At 43.2% G+C, this 15,251-nt stretch overlaps 1 protein-coding gene across 1 annotated transcript; it reads right to left on the bottom strand.

The window, feature by feature from the left end:
- Positions 1-10,298: 10,298 nt before the first annotated feature.
- FITM2 (fat storage inducing transmembrane protein 2) lies at positions 10,299-14,083 on the bottom strand. The gene is made up of 2 exons (XM_074288534.1): positions 13,824-14,083; positions 10,299-11,822 (listed from the first exon to the last, which is right to left on the bottom strand). Exons 1-2 carry the CDS (start codon positions 13,994-13,996, stop codon positions 11,207-11,209), a joined length of 789 nt encoding a protein of 262 aa, XP_074144635.1. The 5' UTR covers positions 13,997-14,083; the 3' UTR covers positions 10,299-11,206.
- Positions 14,084-15,251: the final 1,168 nt, after the last annotated feature.

Raw genomic sequence — 15,251 nt, 5'->3', positions numbered from 1 at the left:
TATAATGGTCTCCAAGGTCCTTTTTAGCTCTCTATACACTATTCTTTTCTGAGAAGGTTGATTCTGTCCTCAGTGCCGGGAAGTAGGTAGATCATGAGGTACCACATTGCTGATTGCCCAATTCCTCCTTGTTTCTCTTCCTCCACCCCTTGTTTAGAGGCTAAATGGTCAGCCTAGCCTCTGACAAAGGACATCTATTATTCTCTCACCTTGAAAGCCACCTTCTGACCCTGCTGGGGCATTCTCTTCTACAAAGTTTATTTCATGTCCTCTGCTGGGTAGGTGTCATTCTGGAGATACAGCACCCACATCACATGTTTCATATGTGTCTTTGCAGATATTTCCATACCACGTTTCTGGAGACACCATTCACATCATGCCTCTCTGGAGAGATTTCAACATGTGTTTCACATAGCACTGCACATTCCGCCCCATCACGTCTCACTTCCTTGTGCCTTTTGCATGTTGAAAAGGAGTCCAGATATTATTGTTACTCATACTTAGAAATCTTTGAAAAGCCCCCAAATAAACTATTCAGAAGGAGCAAGCACTTTCCCTTTCTAAGTATGTCTCAGTAAAACTGGCTTTCATTTCTCCAGGGCTGAGCTTGGCTCACACAAGAGAAAGGGACTGATCCCAGGAACAGGTCTATAAATGTTCAACCTGGAAATTGCTTCTAGACCTCCTTATTTCAAAACCCCAATATGAGTTTTGTGTGGCAACAGTGAGTCCTCAGCCAACCCTGGTCATTCTGGCACCAGTCACGCTATCCAAATGCCAAGGCTCCCTGAGGCAGGCTGTCAGTGTTCCAAGGGTTGGAAAGGTGGCTTGATCCTATTTGGAAGAACCAAATAGTGACTCAAATATAAAACATGAATAAAAAACAAACAAAAAACAAAAAAACAAAACAAAACAAAAAAACACTGTAAGCTTTCACAATGAGAAGGAGGAGACAAAATCATTCATTTTGACATTATGATGTAGGAAAAGAGGACTGTTTTCAAAGTCAGAATTTAATCTCTCTATGACTCCTATGGCAAAAATTATTTCATTCTCATGGCTTCAGTTTTCTCATCTGTGAAATGGAGCTAGGTTAGATCATCTCTAAGGTCTCCTTTCATTTCTAAATTCTAAATTCATTCAACATTCATTCCTTCATTCAACAATGCAGACAGGTATTAGAGGAGAACCTACAGAATTTAAATAAGTTTGGTCCTTGCTGTCGGGAGTTTATGACCTAATATGGATACAAGACACAAAAGTTGATAAACATAATGCATCATAACAAATCATAAGAACATCAAAGATGGGTAGAACAAAGGGCTACATGAAGTGTGTGTGTGTTTGTGGGGGGGGGGGAATCATTATCAATCAGGAAGATAAAGAAGTGAAAACTTCATTAAGAATTCAGCATTTGAATTGAAGTTTTGAAAAATTGGCAGAATTCAATGGGCAAACAGGAAGAAAATATTCCAGGCACAGGGAACAATGATAGCAAAGATACAAAATATGAAATTAGTGAATACATGTTTGGGAGACAGAGAACAAACCAGTTTGGTTGAAACAAAGAGTTAATGAAGGGGAATAATATAGAATAAAGCTGAAAAGTTAAGGTAGCCCCACATTGTATAGAGGCTTAACAGCCAGACTAAAAGAAGGCAATAGGGAACCACTAAAAGTATTTGAACATCCTTCTAGAGGAGAAATCTGAATGTCTCTATTTATAAAAAATATTATTCTGGCAGCCATACAGAGTACTGATGGGAGTTTGGAGTTAGGAGTAGCCTTTAGGAGAATACTGAAATAATGTAGGTGGGTGATAATGGATGTCTGTACAAGGATGGGGGTGAAGAGGAAAGTATATGTGCAAGATTATTACAGAGGGGGATTCTCTCATATTAGGTAACTGATTAGACATGAGAGGTGAGAAATTGGGGGAAGGTGAGGACAACTCCAAGGTTGTGAATGTAAAGTCAAGTATGGTGGTGCTACAAATAGAAATAACCATGTCAGGAGGAGAATCATCTATTTTCGGATTCAGGGGCCACGGAGGACTGATGTGAGGCAGCTGAGCATAGATTCCTTTCTTTGAGAGACAGAGAAATAGAGACGTAGAGAGACACAGGGAAATCTAGCTGCTTCAGAAAAACACAGAAAGCTCTTTCCACAAGCTGAGGTCATGTGTCCTTAGCAGAAGGACAATTGGTCATGAGGAGTAATCAAAACCGAAGAGGAGAGAAAGGGATGGCAGAGAACCAAGGAAAGTCTAATCTGGCCAGCAGAGAAGGGAGGGAGATTCTGAAAAGCAACAAAGGAGTGTTTTTCCCTGGTGTTCTGGGATATATTGGGAATATAGGCAAAGGAAGGGTATGTTCATCCAAAGAGGTGTGAGAACAGCTTGGCTGTAGGAGTGACAGAGGAAAATATACCTCATATAAGGGAATTTGAAACATATCCAACAAATCAAACACAGTGAGACATAACAATATGTTACCCCCCCAAAATGCCAAGGTGATAAGCATCTAGTGAGGGCAAATATTATCATCCCTATTTCAAAAAAGAAGAAATAGGCTTATGATGTATCATAAGATCACCAAATTTAGAATTAGAAAGGACCTTAGAGATCACTTAAACCAGGGGTTCTTAAACTGAATCTATGGAGAGATTTTGGGGGTATATAAACTTGGAAATTTCTCATCCAAGTTTTTTACCCCTGAAATCTCCACTAATCTTTTGTTTCCTTTGCAATCCCATGTATTTTAGGTATTTTAAAACATTTTTCTGAGAATGGATCATAAACTTTACCAGACTGCTAAGGGGTCTATGGCACACCAAAAAAAAAAAAAAAAAAAAAAAAAAAAAAAAAGATGAACAACTCCTGTTCTTTTCATTTTATGAAGGCACTAAGTGAAGTCACTGAGGGATCTATGAGTTTCCCAAGATTATACAGCCAGTAAGTGCCGGACTGTGGTCTCCGACTCAAGTCTCCTGTACCCCAGCCATGAGCTTTTCCCCACTATCCTTCCTTGACTCCCATTCTTTGCATCTCAATACAAATGCTCAGTAAGTGTTCCTTGAATGAAGATTGAACTCCTCTCTGACTGCAGAAGTCTGCCTGTCTAGGCAAGTCCCAGCCAATTTCTGCCCAGATACCAAGATGCCAATCAGAAGAGGTTCTTTCACCCCCTCTCATTTGCCTCCTGGGAATCTAAAGCTGCTTAAGAACTGCATCCTCTGCTAAGTTAATGAAGAAAAGGGATAGGGCCCTGGCTCAGAGAAGAGGCCCTGAGGTCATGTAGCACAGTTGTTTCTCTTTAGCTTCCCTTTCAGGAGCTAAGCAGCTTCCACAGCAAGGGACCTACTTTAAATTGGCGTTGCAGGCCACCACAAACACAATAGAGTTTCTTTCTTCCCAATTTGCCTACTTTGGATGTGTATTACTACCACCTCCAAAGCCATTCAACTAACGCTTAGTTGCATCTGAGAGGCAGCAGAGAGACCCTTCTGCAGGTATTTCCCCACATTCAGAGGAGCTGCCCCATGCTTGCAAAATAATAATCACTGACATTTACATAGTGTTTCACAAGCTTACAAAGTAGGTCACATACCTTATTCTGTCAGAGCTTTACAGTAACAATATAAGAAAGTATATTAGAACAACTCACATTTCCATGGCAACTTTAAAGCTTGTTAAGCACATTCTTTTTGAGATAAGTGGTGGAAAGATTATTATTCCCATTTTAGAGATGTAAAAACCATGACTTAGTTGAATTGGCTTGCTCAGCAAGCAGTTAATGCCCTTCAGTCATGGGCTCTCCTTTCCACAGATAGAGCCCATAGGATTTAGAGTTGGAAGGGGCCAGAAGACTACTGCATCTAAGCCCCTCATAATACAGATGAGGAAACGAGCCTGAAGACACCTCGCTAAGAGAACAACTAGGAACAACAAAGAGGACAGAGTCTTCTTTTTAAAGGATTCCTAAGTAAAACTAAACTCCTAACTTAAGGTCAAGCAATGGGCTTCCGCCAGGCTCATCCCTTTAATCAGCTGCCGGTACAAACCAAATTATGTCTTTTCATTTTATAGATTAAGAATCTGCCTCACGGATAGCCCAAGAGAGACTATCAAATTTTTTGCAATTCTGAATGTGGCCTGTGACTTAGTCCTACCTCAGAAACTGGAAAAAACAAACAAACTAACAAACAAACAAACCAAAAACCTCCTCATTCTAAAGTAATGCAAGAAGTAATGGAAAGAATCTATTAGTGGGCATATCCCACATGGAGAAGGAAAGGCTTCACTTACCAAAATCCACAGCAGCCTTTTTTTTGTGCTGAGCAGAAAACAAATTGTGGTATATAAATGTACTGTAAAAAATAATCAAGATTGGGCAGCTGGTAGTGGAGTAGATAGGGGACATGCCCTGGAGTCAGGAGGACTTGAGTTCAATCTGGGCCTCAGACACTTACTAGTTGTGTGATCCTGGGCAAGCTACTTAACCCTGATTGCCTCAAAACACACACACACACACACACACACACACACACACACACTGAATCTGAAGAATTCAAAGAAAAACAGGGAGACTTGTAACAACTGATACTGACTGAAGTGAGCAGGACCAGGAACTCAATAGACAAAATGCATCTGTATGTATGTGAAAATAACATTAAAAGAAGACTGAAGACTGAAGAAAAATGTAAATATCAGCAATTATGACAATCAAGAGATAAAGAAATGAACCTATATAATTTCATGGAAGAGGTAAGGGACTATGGAGATGGAAAGTTCCATATGTGGTCAAGCAATGGTAACTGCACTGGTTGGTTTTGCTTGTTTTTCTTCTTCAGCGTAAAGAATGATTCACCTGGATGGGGGAAAGGAAGACAGCCAGAAATTATTACAATGGAAAACAAAAGGCAATAAGACTAATTTTAAAAAACACAGGATTCTGAGTTGGAAGACCTGGGTCTGAATCCCAGTTGACATGTATTGTGAGCCCCTCTTAAGAATGCAGGTTCTGAGATGGCAGAATTAGTGGTGATTTAGGAAGGAGACACTGCCCACTCGTCTTATCATCACCAGTGACACTGCCTGCACAAGTTTGGCAACCCAACCAAGATCAATTCCTTCAAGATGAGGAGGAAAACTTTGGTAAGGGACAAGTGCCTTCTGAGCAGGACTGAGGGTCAGGGCTGTGACACTGTTAAGCAAGCATCTCTTCTCTCCTCAGCTTGCCAGGGGGCATTTCCTGAGGGTAACAACAACTGAATTGTGGCCATTTCACTCAACATCAGGAACTTTCCATCCCATGCCTCTCTGACCATCCTGAAGGTTTCCAGAGACACCAAGCCACATAAGCTTCCTCAAACAGAAGTAGCCTTTGGTTCCATGAACTGTCAACACACTAATTTTTTATAGCAAGTATTTAGGGAAAGCCTCTGAGATTCCTCCACGGGTTATTCTCAGTCTCTTGCTCAATCAGCAAGTATTAACCAAGTGTGTTCTATGTGCCAGGCCCACTGCTAAATGCAGGAATGAGCTCAGTATAATAGAGTGGAAAGTACATTGAGTTTTGAGTTGGAGGAGGAAATAGTCCTAACTCTTATCTCCTCTTTGTGAGACAAGTCACTTTGCTATAGACTTGTTTTCCTGACTATAAAATGAAGGAATTACATTAGATCATTTTTTTAAGGTCCCTTCCAACTTTGGAATTCATGTTCTGTAGAGCCAGGATTGGGCTACACCTGACTGCTATCAGCCCAAAGGTGACAGACACAGATAGGAGGGAAAGTGAAGTCGTGCACTCAGATATTCCACACATGCCCCCAATCCCATAGCATGATAAAATTTTTAACTGGAAGGGGTCTTGAAGATCAGGTTCAACCCTGTTATTTTTCAGAAAGGCTAAGCCTCAGAGTGCAAAAGCAACTTGCCCATTGTCACCGTTAGGGTCAGCTGCAGGGCTGGGATTAGGACTAAGGTCTCCTGTTTCTCACTATTACCTCTTCATTCTACTGCTTGGTTCCAGTTAATGAACAATTCTGTCTGACCATAGGCAAGTCACTTACGTTGATTAAGCCTGACTCTTCATTGCTAAAATGAGGAGGCTGGACTATGATCTCGAATTCTCTTAGTATTGCCAAGCTTTTATCATTTCACAATTCCATTGTCTTAGATCTCAATTAGTGATACCCAAGGATCTATAAAGTATCATTATATCCTAGAAGTCATTGAGAAACCATGGTTTGATCAAGAAATTTGACTTTGATCAAGGAATGTCACTGGTGCTTTCCTTCTTCAGGGCTAACTGAATCTAACTTGGGATCCTCCGAGGCTTATGAGAAACGTGTCCTGAATGGAGCTGTCTGAAAATGCCCCATAGAGAGCTCAAAATACTGACTGACAAATAAGCTGATCTAGCCATCATTTAACCAGAAATTCAGAGCTGGAAAAATTATATGTGAAAACCCCCGCCGAGACACTTCCTAACATGGAACACGCTAGCTCACAAGCAACCCATTTCAGTTTTCAACAACAGATTAAGATGTCCTTTTTATTTAGCTGAAACCTATCTCCTCTTACCTCTCTCTCCTCCTCCCCCCCACTTTTATCTTTTTCTACCCTCTAGGGTCACACAGAACAAATAAGCTTCCATGTGAAAACCCCAGAATTGGAGGGAACCCCAGTGGTCAATGGTCCATTGTGTCTTCTCTGAGGTCTCTCCCATCCACCCTTTTGGAACAGCAAGAGATCTGCTGGAATCCTGACTCTTGTCCAACTGTTCAGGCTCAGTTTTAGCTTTTGGACAGCATCTAAGGGCCAGAGGCATAGGGTATAGTTCTGGGGCTAGGATTAGTGTGGCAAAAGGGTAAGGACACCACAATTCATTAGCCAAGCTGGCTAGAAACACCCTCAGGAGGATTGCTCAAGCACTGAACTTCATTCTAGTTTTCCCGATCTGAAGATTAAAAATAAATCAGACCATATTCCTCATCCCATGTAAAGCAATGGGGGAAGGAAACCTATTATTTATTACCTACTATGTGCCAGATGCTGTGCTAAGTGCTTTACAAATATCACTACATTCTCAATAAAGGAATGACACAGGGTCAGGTTAATGCTCACAAAATCAACTGTAGTTCAACCAGCTCACAAGTACCTTAAGTGAGGGAGTTGAAGAAGCAAAGGCCAGAATCATGAATTTTCATTTTTTTAGCTTACTTTAATTCTATTATTTACACACACAAACCACTGTGTATATAACAACGTCAAGAGACATTCCTTAAATACAATCTGGTACTCAGACTATAACAGATGTGCCTGGAGAACAAGGTTCCCAAATGAATGAACCTCAGTACTGGAAGACAAAACAATGACATGGTTTTGTAGCCCCAGACATCCTTGGAAGGCTCTTTCTCAGCACCTGATGAAAACATTTATTTTTCAACACACATAACAAGGCTGAGTTTGGAACACGAGAGAGACACAGACCCAAAATGGAATCCAAATGGAATATAGGAGATGCAATTCTTGCCCTTTGCTAAAATAATGTCCTGATTTCTTCCATCATGTTTTCCTCTTTGACAATTACAGATGGGAAGGGATCCTTGGGAAACCATAAGGATTCAGAAAAAATAGCCTTAAAAGTCTGACAGACTCTGGTTTTGTTTTTCTAAGGCTTCCAGAGAGCCAGTCTTGTTCTTGCCTGGTAGAAGTGAAATATAAGGGATCACCAGCCTAGTAGATATGGAAAAGGGAATCATTAAAACTTAACTAAGATGTGAGCTTCTTACTACAAAGCTACTAAAGAACACAATATTTTTTTGAATGCTAAATCAAGACGTCCTAAGTCTCAATCTAGAAGAGGATAAATGTGTTGTATCTTCCTCATAAAAAAAGACTGAGGATACTGGGGGGAGGGAGGGGAGTATTATTATCACCTATACAGAAACAAATATTTCTAGCTATCTTAAATTTATCATATTTGATTCTCACAACTCATAGTAAGAAACTAAACTCAAACCAAGAATAGGAGAAAAACATTTCAAATTTTAAACCTGACAAACTTCCTGAGTAATAGTGTATTTGATAGTTACCTACAGATGTTGAAGTCAGAACCTAAGAAATATTTCTCAGTTTCAGATGGCAAGATAAGTGGGAGATCCCTTTGACAAACCTGATTGATCCAAATTTCACAAAGGAAGCTGGATTACATTCAGGATCCATAAGTGCTGCCAACACATCTAACACACAATGCTATTTGCCTCGAAAATCCCATTAGCCAGAGTCACATTGGGTATAATAACATATTTCATTTATTACCAATTAATGTGACACTTGGGGGTAGAAATACATAACTTAAATACATCTTTACAGGAAATCTGTAGCCACTAGAACTCATCATAAAAGTTTGAGCCACAGCAGTAAAAGTGTAGTGTTCATTACTTAATACTATTATTGAGGTTAGAGTTCAGGATAAAGTACCTTAAGACTGGCTTTGTTCAAGTGACTAAAAGGTTTAATGAGGCAGTTCATGGGTAAAGATGATCAGGTTATTACAATTTCTGGAAATACAACCACACTTTGCTGGGAAGAGGTGACAATACCAAAAGACAAAGCTGGAATCTCATCTAGAGAAAATAAGTTTTAGTAGCACAGATAAAATGGGCAGATGAGAGCAAAGCTTAGAAAAACTGTTTTGTTAGAAGGAACTTTAGAACATAAACTAATAAAACAAATTGTCAGAGCAGTAAGAAACCTTGGAGCATCAATTATTACAGAGAGAAAAAAAAATTCCAGAACACAAAATAAGGAAGCAGCATGATATAGGAAAGAGCAAAAGATTTTAAAACAGAGAAGTCATTTCACAGCTCTGAAATTAAGTGTCCTCATTTGTAAAATGAGGGATCCTTCATGGATCATAAGGAAAGTATTTTGTAAACCTTAAAATGCTATGTAAGTTACCATTGTTATAATCATCATCATTATTGTTATTAAGCACACAGGACGTCAGAGCTAGAAAGGATGTCAGATAGAGAGAACTGATTCAAATTTATATTGATAAATAGTCAAAGAACATGAACTGGCAGTTTCCAGAGGAAGAAATCTAAGTTTTCAATAACCACATGAAAAAATGCTCAAAGTCACTAATTGGAAAACTGCAAGATAAAACAATTCTGAGGTTTCATCTCACACACATAGGATGGCCAAGTTGACAAAAAAGGAAAATGACAAATTTGCTAAAGAGGTTATGAGAAAACAGGTACATTATTGCACTATTGGTAGAGCTGGGAACTAGTCCAGTCATTCTAGAAAGCAAGTAAAACTGTATTAAACTGTGAATATTCTTTGAACCCAGCAATACTGTTAATGTCGCCAAAAAAATGTCTCCATATATGCAAAAATATTTATAGCAGCTCTTTCTTCTTCTTTTTTTTTTTTTTTGATAGTAATGAATTAGAAACTTGGAGGGGGGATGTCCCTTAATTGGGGAATGGCTGAATAAGTTATGACATATGTATGAGATGTAATACTATTGTGCTATGAGAAATGATGAAGGGGACAGTTTCAGAGAAATCCAGGAAGGCTTGTATGAACTGATGCAGAGTGAAGTGAGCAGTACCAGAATAATTTATATAGCAATAGTAATATTGTAAAGATAATCAGTGTAAAAGGTTTAGAAAATGACCAACCACAATTCTGAAAGGTAAAGTACATCTGTCCACTGATAAAAGAGGTATTCTGATTTCAGAATTTTTTTTGACATGGCTAATGTGAGAAACTGTTTTGCTTGACTATATGTTTGTAACATATTTTTGTTTTTCTTGCTTTATCAGGGACTATATAGAAGTGACAGGAAGAAAAAGTAGATCTGAAAATAAAATTTAATTAAAAACTGAAAGATGATTCAAAGAGATATACTTCAACTCTTTTGTCTTACAGATGAGGAAATCAAGACCCCATAAAAGGAAAGGATTTGCCAAAAGTCACAAAACTAGCTTGGGGAGGAGCCAGAATTAGAACATAAATCTCCTAGTTACAATATTTTTCTAGCTTTTTACCACAACTCATAAGAGCTAATATTGCCTTTCAACAAAAGAATGTATTATGATTTTTTTTCCCCAGAAACAGAAAACTTCAAGATATGGTAGCCTAATTTGTGTGTTTTTTATGTGAAAAAGATATTCTATCACTAAGAGTCAAAAAAAAAAAAAGAAATTTTAGTAAAAAGACTAATTCTGGCAATATTATCTTGAATCAGCTAATATATCTCTTAAAATTAAGTTGCCTTCTATTTTATTTTTTGAGCTGCAACTTATTTAATATCACAAACCACAATTTTTGGTGTTTTTTTAAAGACAGTGATCAAAGGCAACAAAGGAAAAAAAAAGACAAGAAACAAAACATTTAAATTTAAAACAAAATACACAATTAGGGATTGTAAACCTTAAGAACTTAAGTAACCAACCAGTTACTGTCAGTAACTATACAAACTTTACTCAAAGAAACAAGCATTTTCATAGTTTCAACAGAACCCAAATAGACAATTACTCACTTTCAGTGAGTGCACAAAAATTACCTAATACTTTTGTCTTTAAGGCACTCTAGTTTAAAAGGCAGTCAATCAGAATCTGGCTGCAATATTTACAGTCAACTGAAGAAATGTAAATATTACAAGGAGATTGTTTTTCCAGGCTTTCTCCCCACCCATAGGCAAGATCCTAGCCTGAAAGACGTATACAATGAGTATCCAAGGCAAACTTTTAAATAACATTAAGAATCACTTAAATGAAAAGACAATTGTCAGGAGTGAGGGGGGAGATAAAGACAATTCTGGGGCCCTTAACCTTGCATCTTATCATAACTTAACTTTAGAGTGTATATTAATCCTGGTCCCCCAAAGACCTAAAAATCAAAGAAGTCCCAGGTCACTCTGGTTAAACAGTATAATTCATGTGCAGAGCTATTAGCCCTCCTTAAGTGATTTCAGACAGCTTCTTTCAGGAGGCTGCAAGATGTTTTTCATCTTTTCCGTTTCTGTGAGACCATAAAGTGTCTCACACGTGCCAGGAACAGGATGAGGACGAACGTACCTTCGGCCTCAGTCCCTGCTAAGTCAGGTGAGATAGGATTGATAATTGAGCAAAGATACCTAATCAAAATGAAAATAATTTAACCTTCTTGTCCCTCCTTTTCTTTCATTTATTTCTTGTAACTATCTTGCTTCAAATTCAGACTGGAGCTATGGGGAGGAAGTCCAGGAGAAATGGGTTTCAAATACCAAACCCTGTATGTTCCATACCAGCCCGCCAGGCCAAACAAGGTTCCGAACACTTTCTGGGACAAGTCGTGGAAGTACACAGCAGTGCAAAGGAACATCCACAGCCACATGTACACCAAGCAGCCCAAGGCCACAGTCAGGGACGTCAGGGCAAAGTACAGGTTGTGGCTCCGGTCCATCTTGACCTCCTGCAGAACAGCCATCTCTTCTACGATGACCAGCCCGCAATAGGTGAGGAGGAAGGAGTGGCCAGAGATGTCAAAGCCGTGCCAGAAGCCTCCAGCTTTCCCACACTCCTCCTTGCTGTGATACTCCCTTCGGATGCTCTCCAGGGAGGGTGACTTGTAGCAGCTGCCTGTGTAGTGCTCCACATGCAGGAAGACTGCAGTGCTGACATACCAGATGGCCGTCCCCACAAGGAGGATGCACAGCCGCCTGAGGACCACCGTGGCCTTCCCTGTCAGGCGATAGTTGGTGAGGGCAACGAAAGGCAAGAGGAGAACGAAGGTCCACCCCCAGGCCACTTTGACAAAATACCTGACAGAGGGATAAGAAGGGAAACAAAACACAGCCATGAATTCGAGTCTTTCAGCTCAGAACAGTAGTGTCACATTGTTGGGGAAGGACTTTAATGACTGTTTAATCCAACTAAACCTTCCTTCTGTTTTTGTTTTGTTTTTTTTTAACAGATGGGGAAACTGAGTCTCAGGGAGGTGATTACTTGTCCAAGTTCACGCAGCTAGTGAGTGACACAGATTACACAATTCTGAGTCTGCCACTCATCAGCCAAGTGGTCACAGACCATTCATGTCAGGAATGTGAGTTTCCATTTGATAAATGAGGGATAACAATATTCCCATTACCTCTCACGTGGGAATGAAATAAGAAGCATTATGGTATACTGTAGTAGGGGAAAAAATTAAACCCCCATTGGACGTGGAGTGGGCCAGGAGACATTAATTTCAGTTCTGACTATGACAGCAGGATTCAGAATTGTAAGGGAGCTCACAGGCCAGCTCTCCCACTGAATGCGGTGACCGGCCCGGACCGCACAGCTAGGAGGGGCTGGGAGCGGGACTCGAACCCAGGCCTTGCAAATGCTGAATCAGGAATTCGTCCCGTGTGTGAGCCAATCACCTCCCCTCTCTCAGGGGCGCTCTCCTCACGGGATAACGCGCCTTACATAACAGTGAGCTGTCATTATAAATACAAAAAACTCTGTGTCAGTTGCAGAGTGCTTTCAGAAGCATGCCCTGCTAGGGTTTTCTATTCTCTAAGTAAAAAGCAGAAAGGGGATTGGTTGAATTCTCTGCACGATTCCATCGGCAGCGCACGCTAAGGCGCAGAAAAGGCCCGCTGAGAGCGGCGTCCCGCGGGAATCCCATTCATTTCACCAGTCCCAGCCAAGGTCTGCAACAAAGCCGTGCACTGTCTCGTCGCGAACCCAGAAAACCACCCGTGCGGTCTCCTTTCCCCAGCAGGACAGCAGCTGGGGGAGGGGGGGAGGCCAGGCGCTGCTGCGGCTCCATTCCTCCCCAAATCCTTTCCCAAGCTATTCTTAGAGCAGCTTCTCCGGGGTGCGCAATACTCCAGGGCGCTACTAGGGCCAGAGCCCGATTAGCCTCCAAGGTTCCACACAGCCCCAGCCAACCACGGCCAAAGATCGGGCCGATTAATGGGAGCGATACCGGCGGGGGCAAGAATGTGGCTCTCCGCCAGCCAGCGGGGGAGAGCCGAGAGAGCCCTGAAAACCAAAGAGGTCGCCGCAGGTCAGGGGCTGCCTGAAGAGTTTGTTCTGCCGGTCTTTCCCCAAGGCCAGGGTCACACACGGAGGAGAACGAACGAACGTTCCAGCGGGTGACTAAGGGTTCAGGAGAATCTAGGGCAAAGTTCAAGAGTGCGGCCGGGCCAGGTGGTGCTGCCAGACCCCGAGGGCTCCTCCCGCCAGCTCCTCACGGCAGAAGCCCTCCCCCCTCCAATCCAACTCGTCAGGCGGTTATCACCAGTAGTCACAGAAAGTCAGGTGCACGGATCTCAGATTAATTTAAGTAAATCCTTCCCTGGATGGAGCAGAAAGATGTCCCACAAGCCCCAAAGGTAATGAAAAAATAATGACAGCTGGTGAGGGGAGGGGTGTGTGACCAGAAACCTCCGTTCCCGTACCGAGGAAGGGATTACGGGCCTGGGGACCTGAGTTCTAATCGTGTTCTGCTTGGATGACCCTTCCTCCCAGAGCCTGTGTTTTCTCATCTGAAAACGGGACCCGGAGGGGACGGTCTCCAAGTCTCAAGTTCTAGGTCAATGACCCAGAGCGGGCCGTTCTCACCTACAAATCCCGGCCCCCTCCTCGCCACGGCGCGACCGAGGCTGACCCGCACACTCCCACCTCGTAATCGGTGTCTTCCGACCTCGACAGACACTCCCGACCACCCCCTCAGAAGGGCGCTCCGGGACTGCACCTGACTCCGGGGCCCTCCCCGCTTCCATCTGTCGCGAACGACCCCTTGGTCACGACCCAAAAGCGAAGAGCACACTCACATGTTGAAGACATTGCGCTTGTTGCTGAAGTAGCTCGGGGGCAGCGGGAAGAACTCCTTGACCAGGGAGCCTCCCAGCATGAGGGCGAGGAACGCCCAGGGAAGGCAGCGCCGTACGACCGCCGGCACTAGCGTAGTTCGGAGGAACCAAGCGCAACGCTCCAAATACTCCATGCCCGCTGCCACCCCAGTCCCGACCGGAGCTCGCTAGCCACTCGGCACCTCCGGGCCACCGTCCTGGAAGCCCCGCCCCCCGCTCGCACCAGGGTCGTACCCTCTCGTAGCGCAAGCGTGTATCAGCCCCACCCTCTCAGTTTCCCTCCACTCCTTCTGCCCGCCCCTTCCCGCCCCCCAACTCTGAGCCGCGCCTTGGCCCCGCCCGCTGGCCTGCATGAGCGCCCACTGCGCAGCCGCGAAGGCTGCCCAACTCTAGAACGTTGTATCTTCCCCACTCCCGCCCCTCCAGAAGAGCTAAAGGAGTTGGAATTCTGAGTCGGTCCTAAGCGCTGAGTTCTAGTCGCTCAGCCCCACTCAACTTGAGCCTTGAAGCCTTGGCAAGGGTATACACAGCCCGAGTGATGAAAGCTTTGGGAGAGTGCAAAATTCTGAGCCGTCTCCTTCCTGCTAGCCCGCCCCAAGCATCACTGTCTGCTCGGCTTCCCCATAGGCTGAGTTGGCGGGAATACTGAGGTGGAAGGGAGGCCGCCGTCCTAGGGCCCCTGTACCCAGGGGACACCGAGGCACGGTGGAATGCAACCTCTCCATCCCCAATCCCTCCCCCCGCCGCCCCTCCCCCGCCAGTAACCGAACCTCCAACCGGCAGGTAGGCTCCAAGCACAGCCAGAGCCAGGCCTACTCTGGGCTTCGGAGGCAAGCCAGGGTGATCCAGGGAGTCTGCCACAGCCACTCCCAGTCTGCGTATGTGTCCGTCAGTCTGTCTATGTCTCTCTCTGTCTGTCTGTCTCTGTCTCTCTCTGTCTCTGTTTGTCTCTCTGCCTCTCTCTGTCTCAGTTTCTCTCTGTGTCTCTGTCTGTCTCTGTCTCTCATTCTGTGTCTAGTCTCTGTCTTTGTCTCTTTCTCCCTGTGTCTCTCTGTTTCTCTGGGTCTTTGTTTCTCTCTTTGTCTCTTGGTCTGTCTCTGAAAGGAACTACCGCAGGCTCCCCCGCGAATAGGAATTCAGGAGAATAAATCTCACCTCCCGGTTCCTGAGGAAGCCGGAAAAGAGACTACTCCTCTCCCATTAACATGCATTCTAGAAACATTCCAGGCAATTCACACGTCCAAATCAGTGACTAATCAAAGGGGAAGGGAGTTTAAGGCTGTCGAGGGATCTGCCAGCCCCTTGTTTGCTTTGTTTTGTGTGGGAGTGTGTGTGCATGGAATAAGGTTTACTCCTGAGTGGGGAACTCTGAGTGTGGAAACTCCCTCC

Source organism: Sminthopsis crassicaudata, chromosome 2 (genome assembly GCF_048593235.1).
Source record: "Sminthopsis crassicaudata isolate SCR6 chromosome 2, ASM4859323v1, whole genome shotgun sequence".
NCBI classification, from domain to species: Eukaryota; Metazoa; Chordata; class Mammalia; order Dasyuromorphia; family Dasyuridae; genus Sminthopsis; species Sminthopsis crassicaudata.
This window is presented reverse-complemented; position numbering and strand designations above follow the sequence as displayed.

Excerpts from the sequence above, each read along its gene's own strand:
- FITM2 (XM_074288534.1), bottom strand. The coding sequence starts at position 13,996 with ATGGAGTATTTGGAGCGTTGCGCTTGGTTCCTCCGAACTACGCTAGTG. Across the intron at positions 11,823-13,823 it reads AAGCGCAATGTCTTCAACAT|GTATTTTGTCAAAGTGGCCT; the intron begins GTGAGTGTGCTC and ends TCCCTCTGTCAG.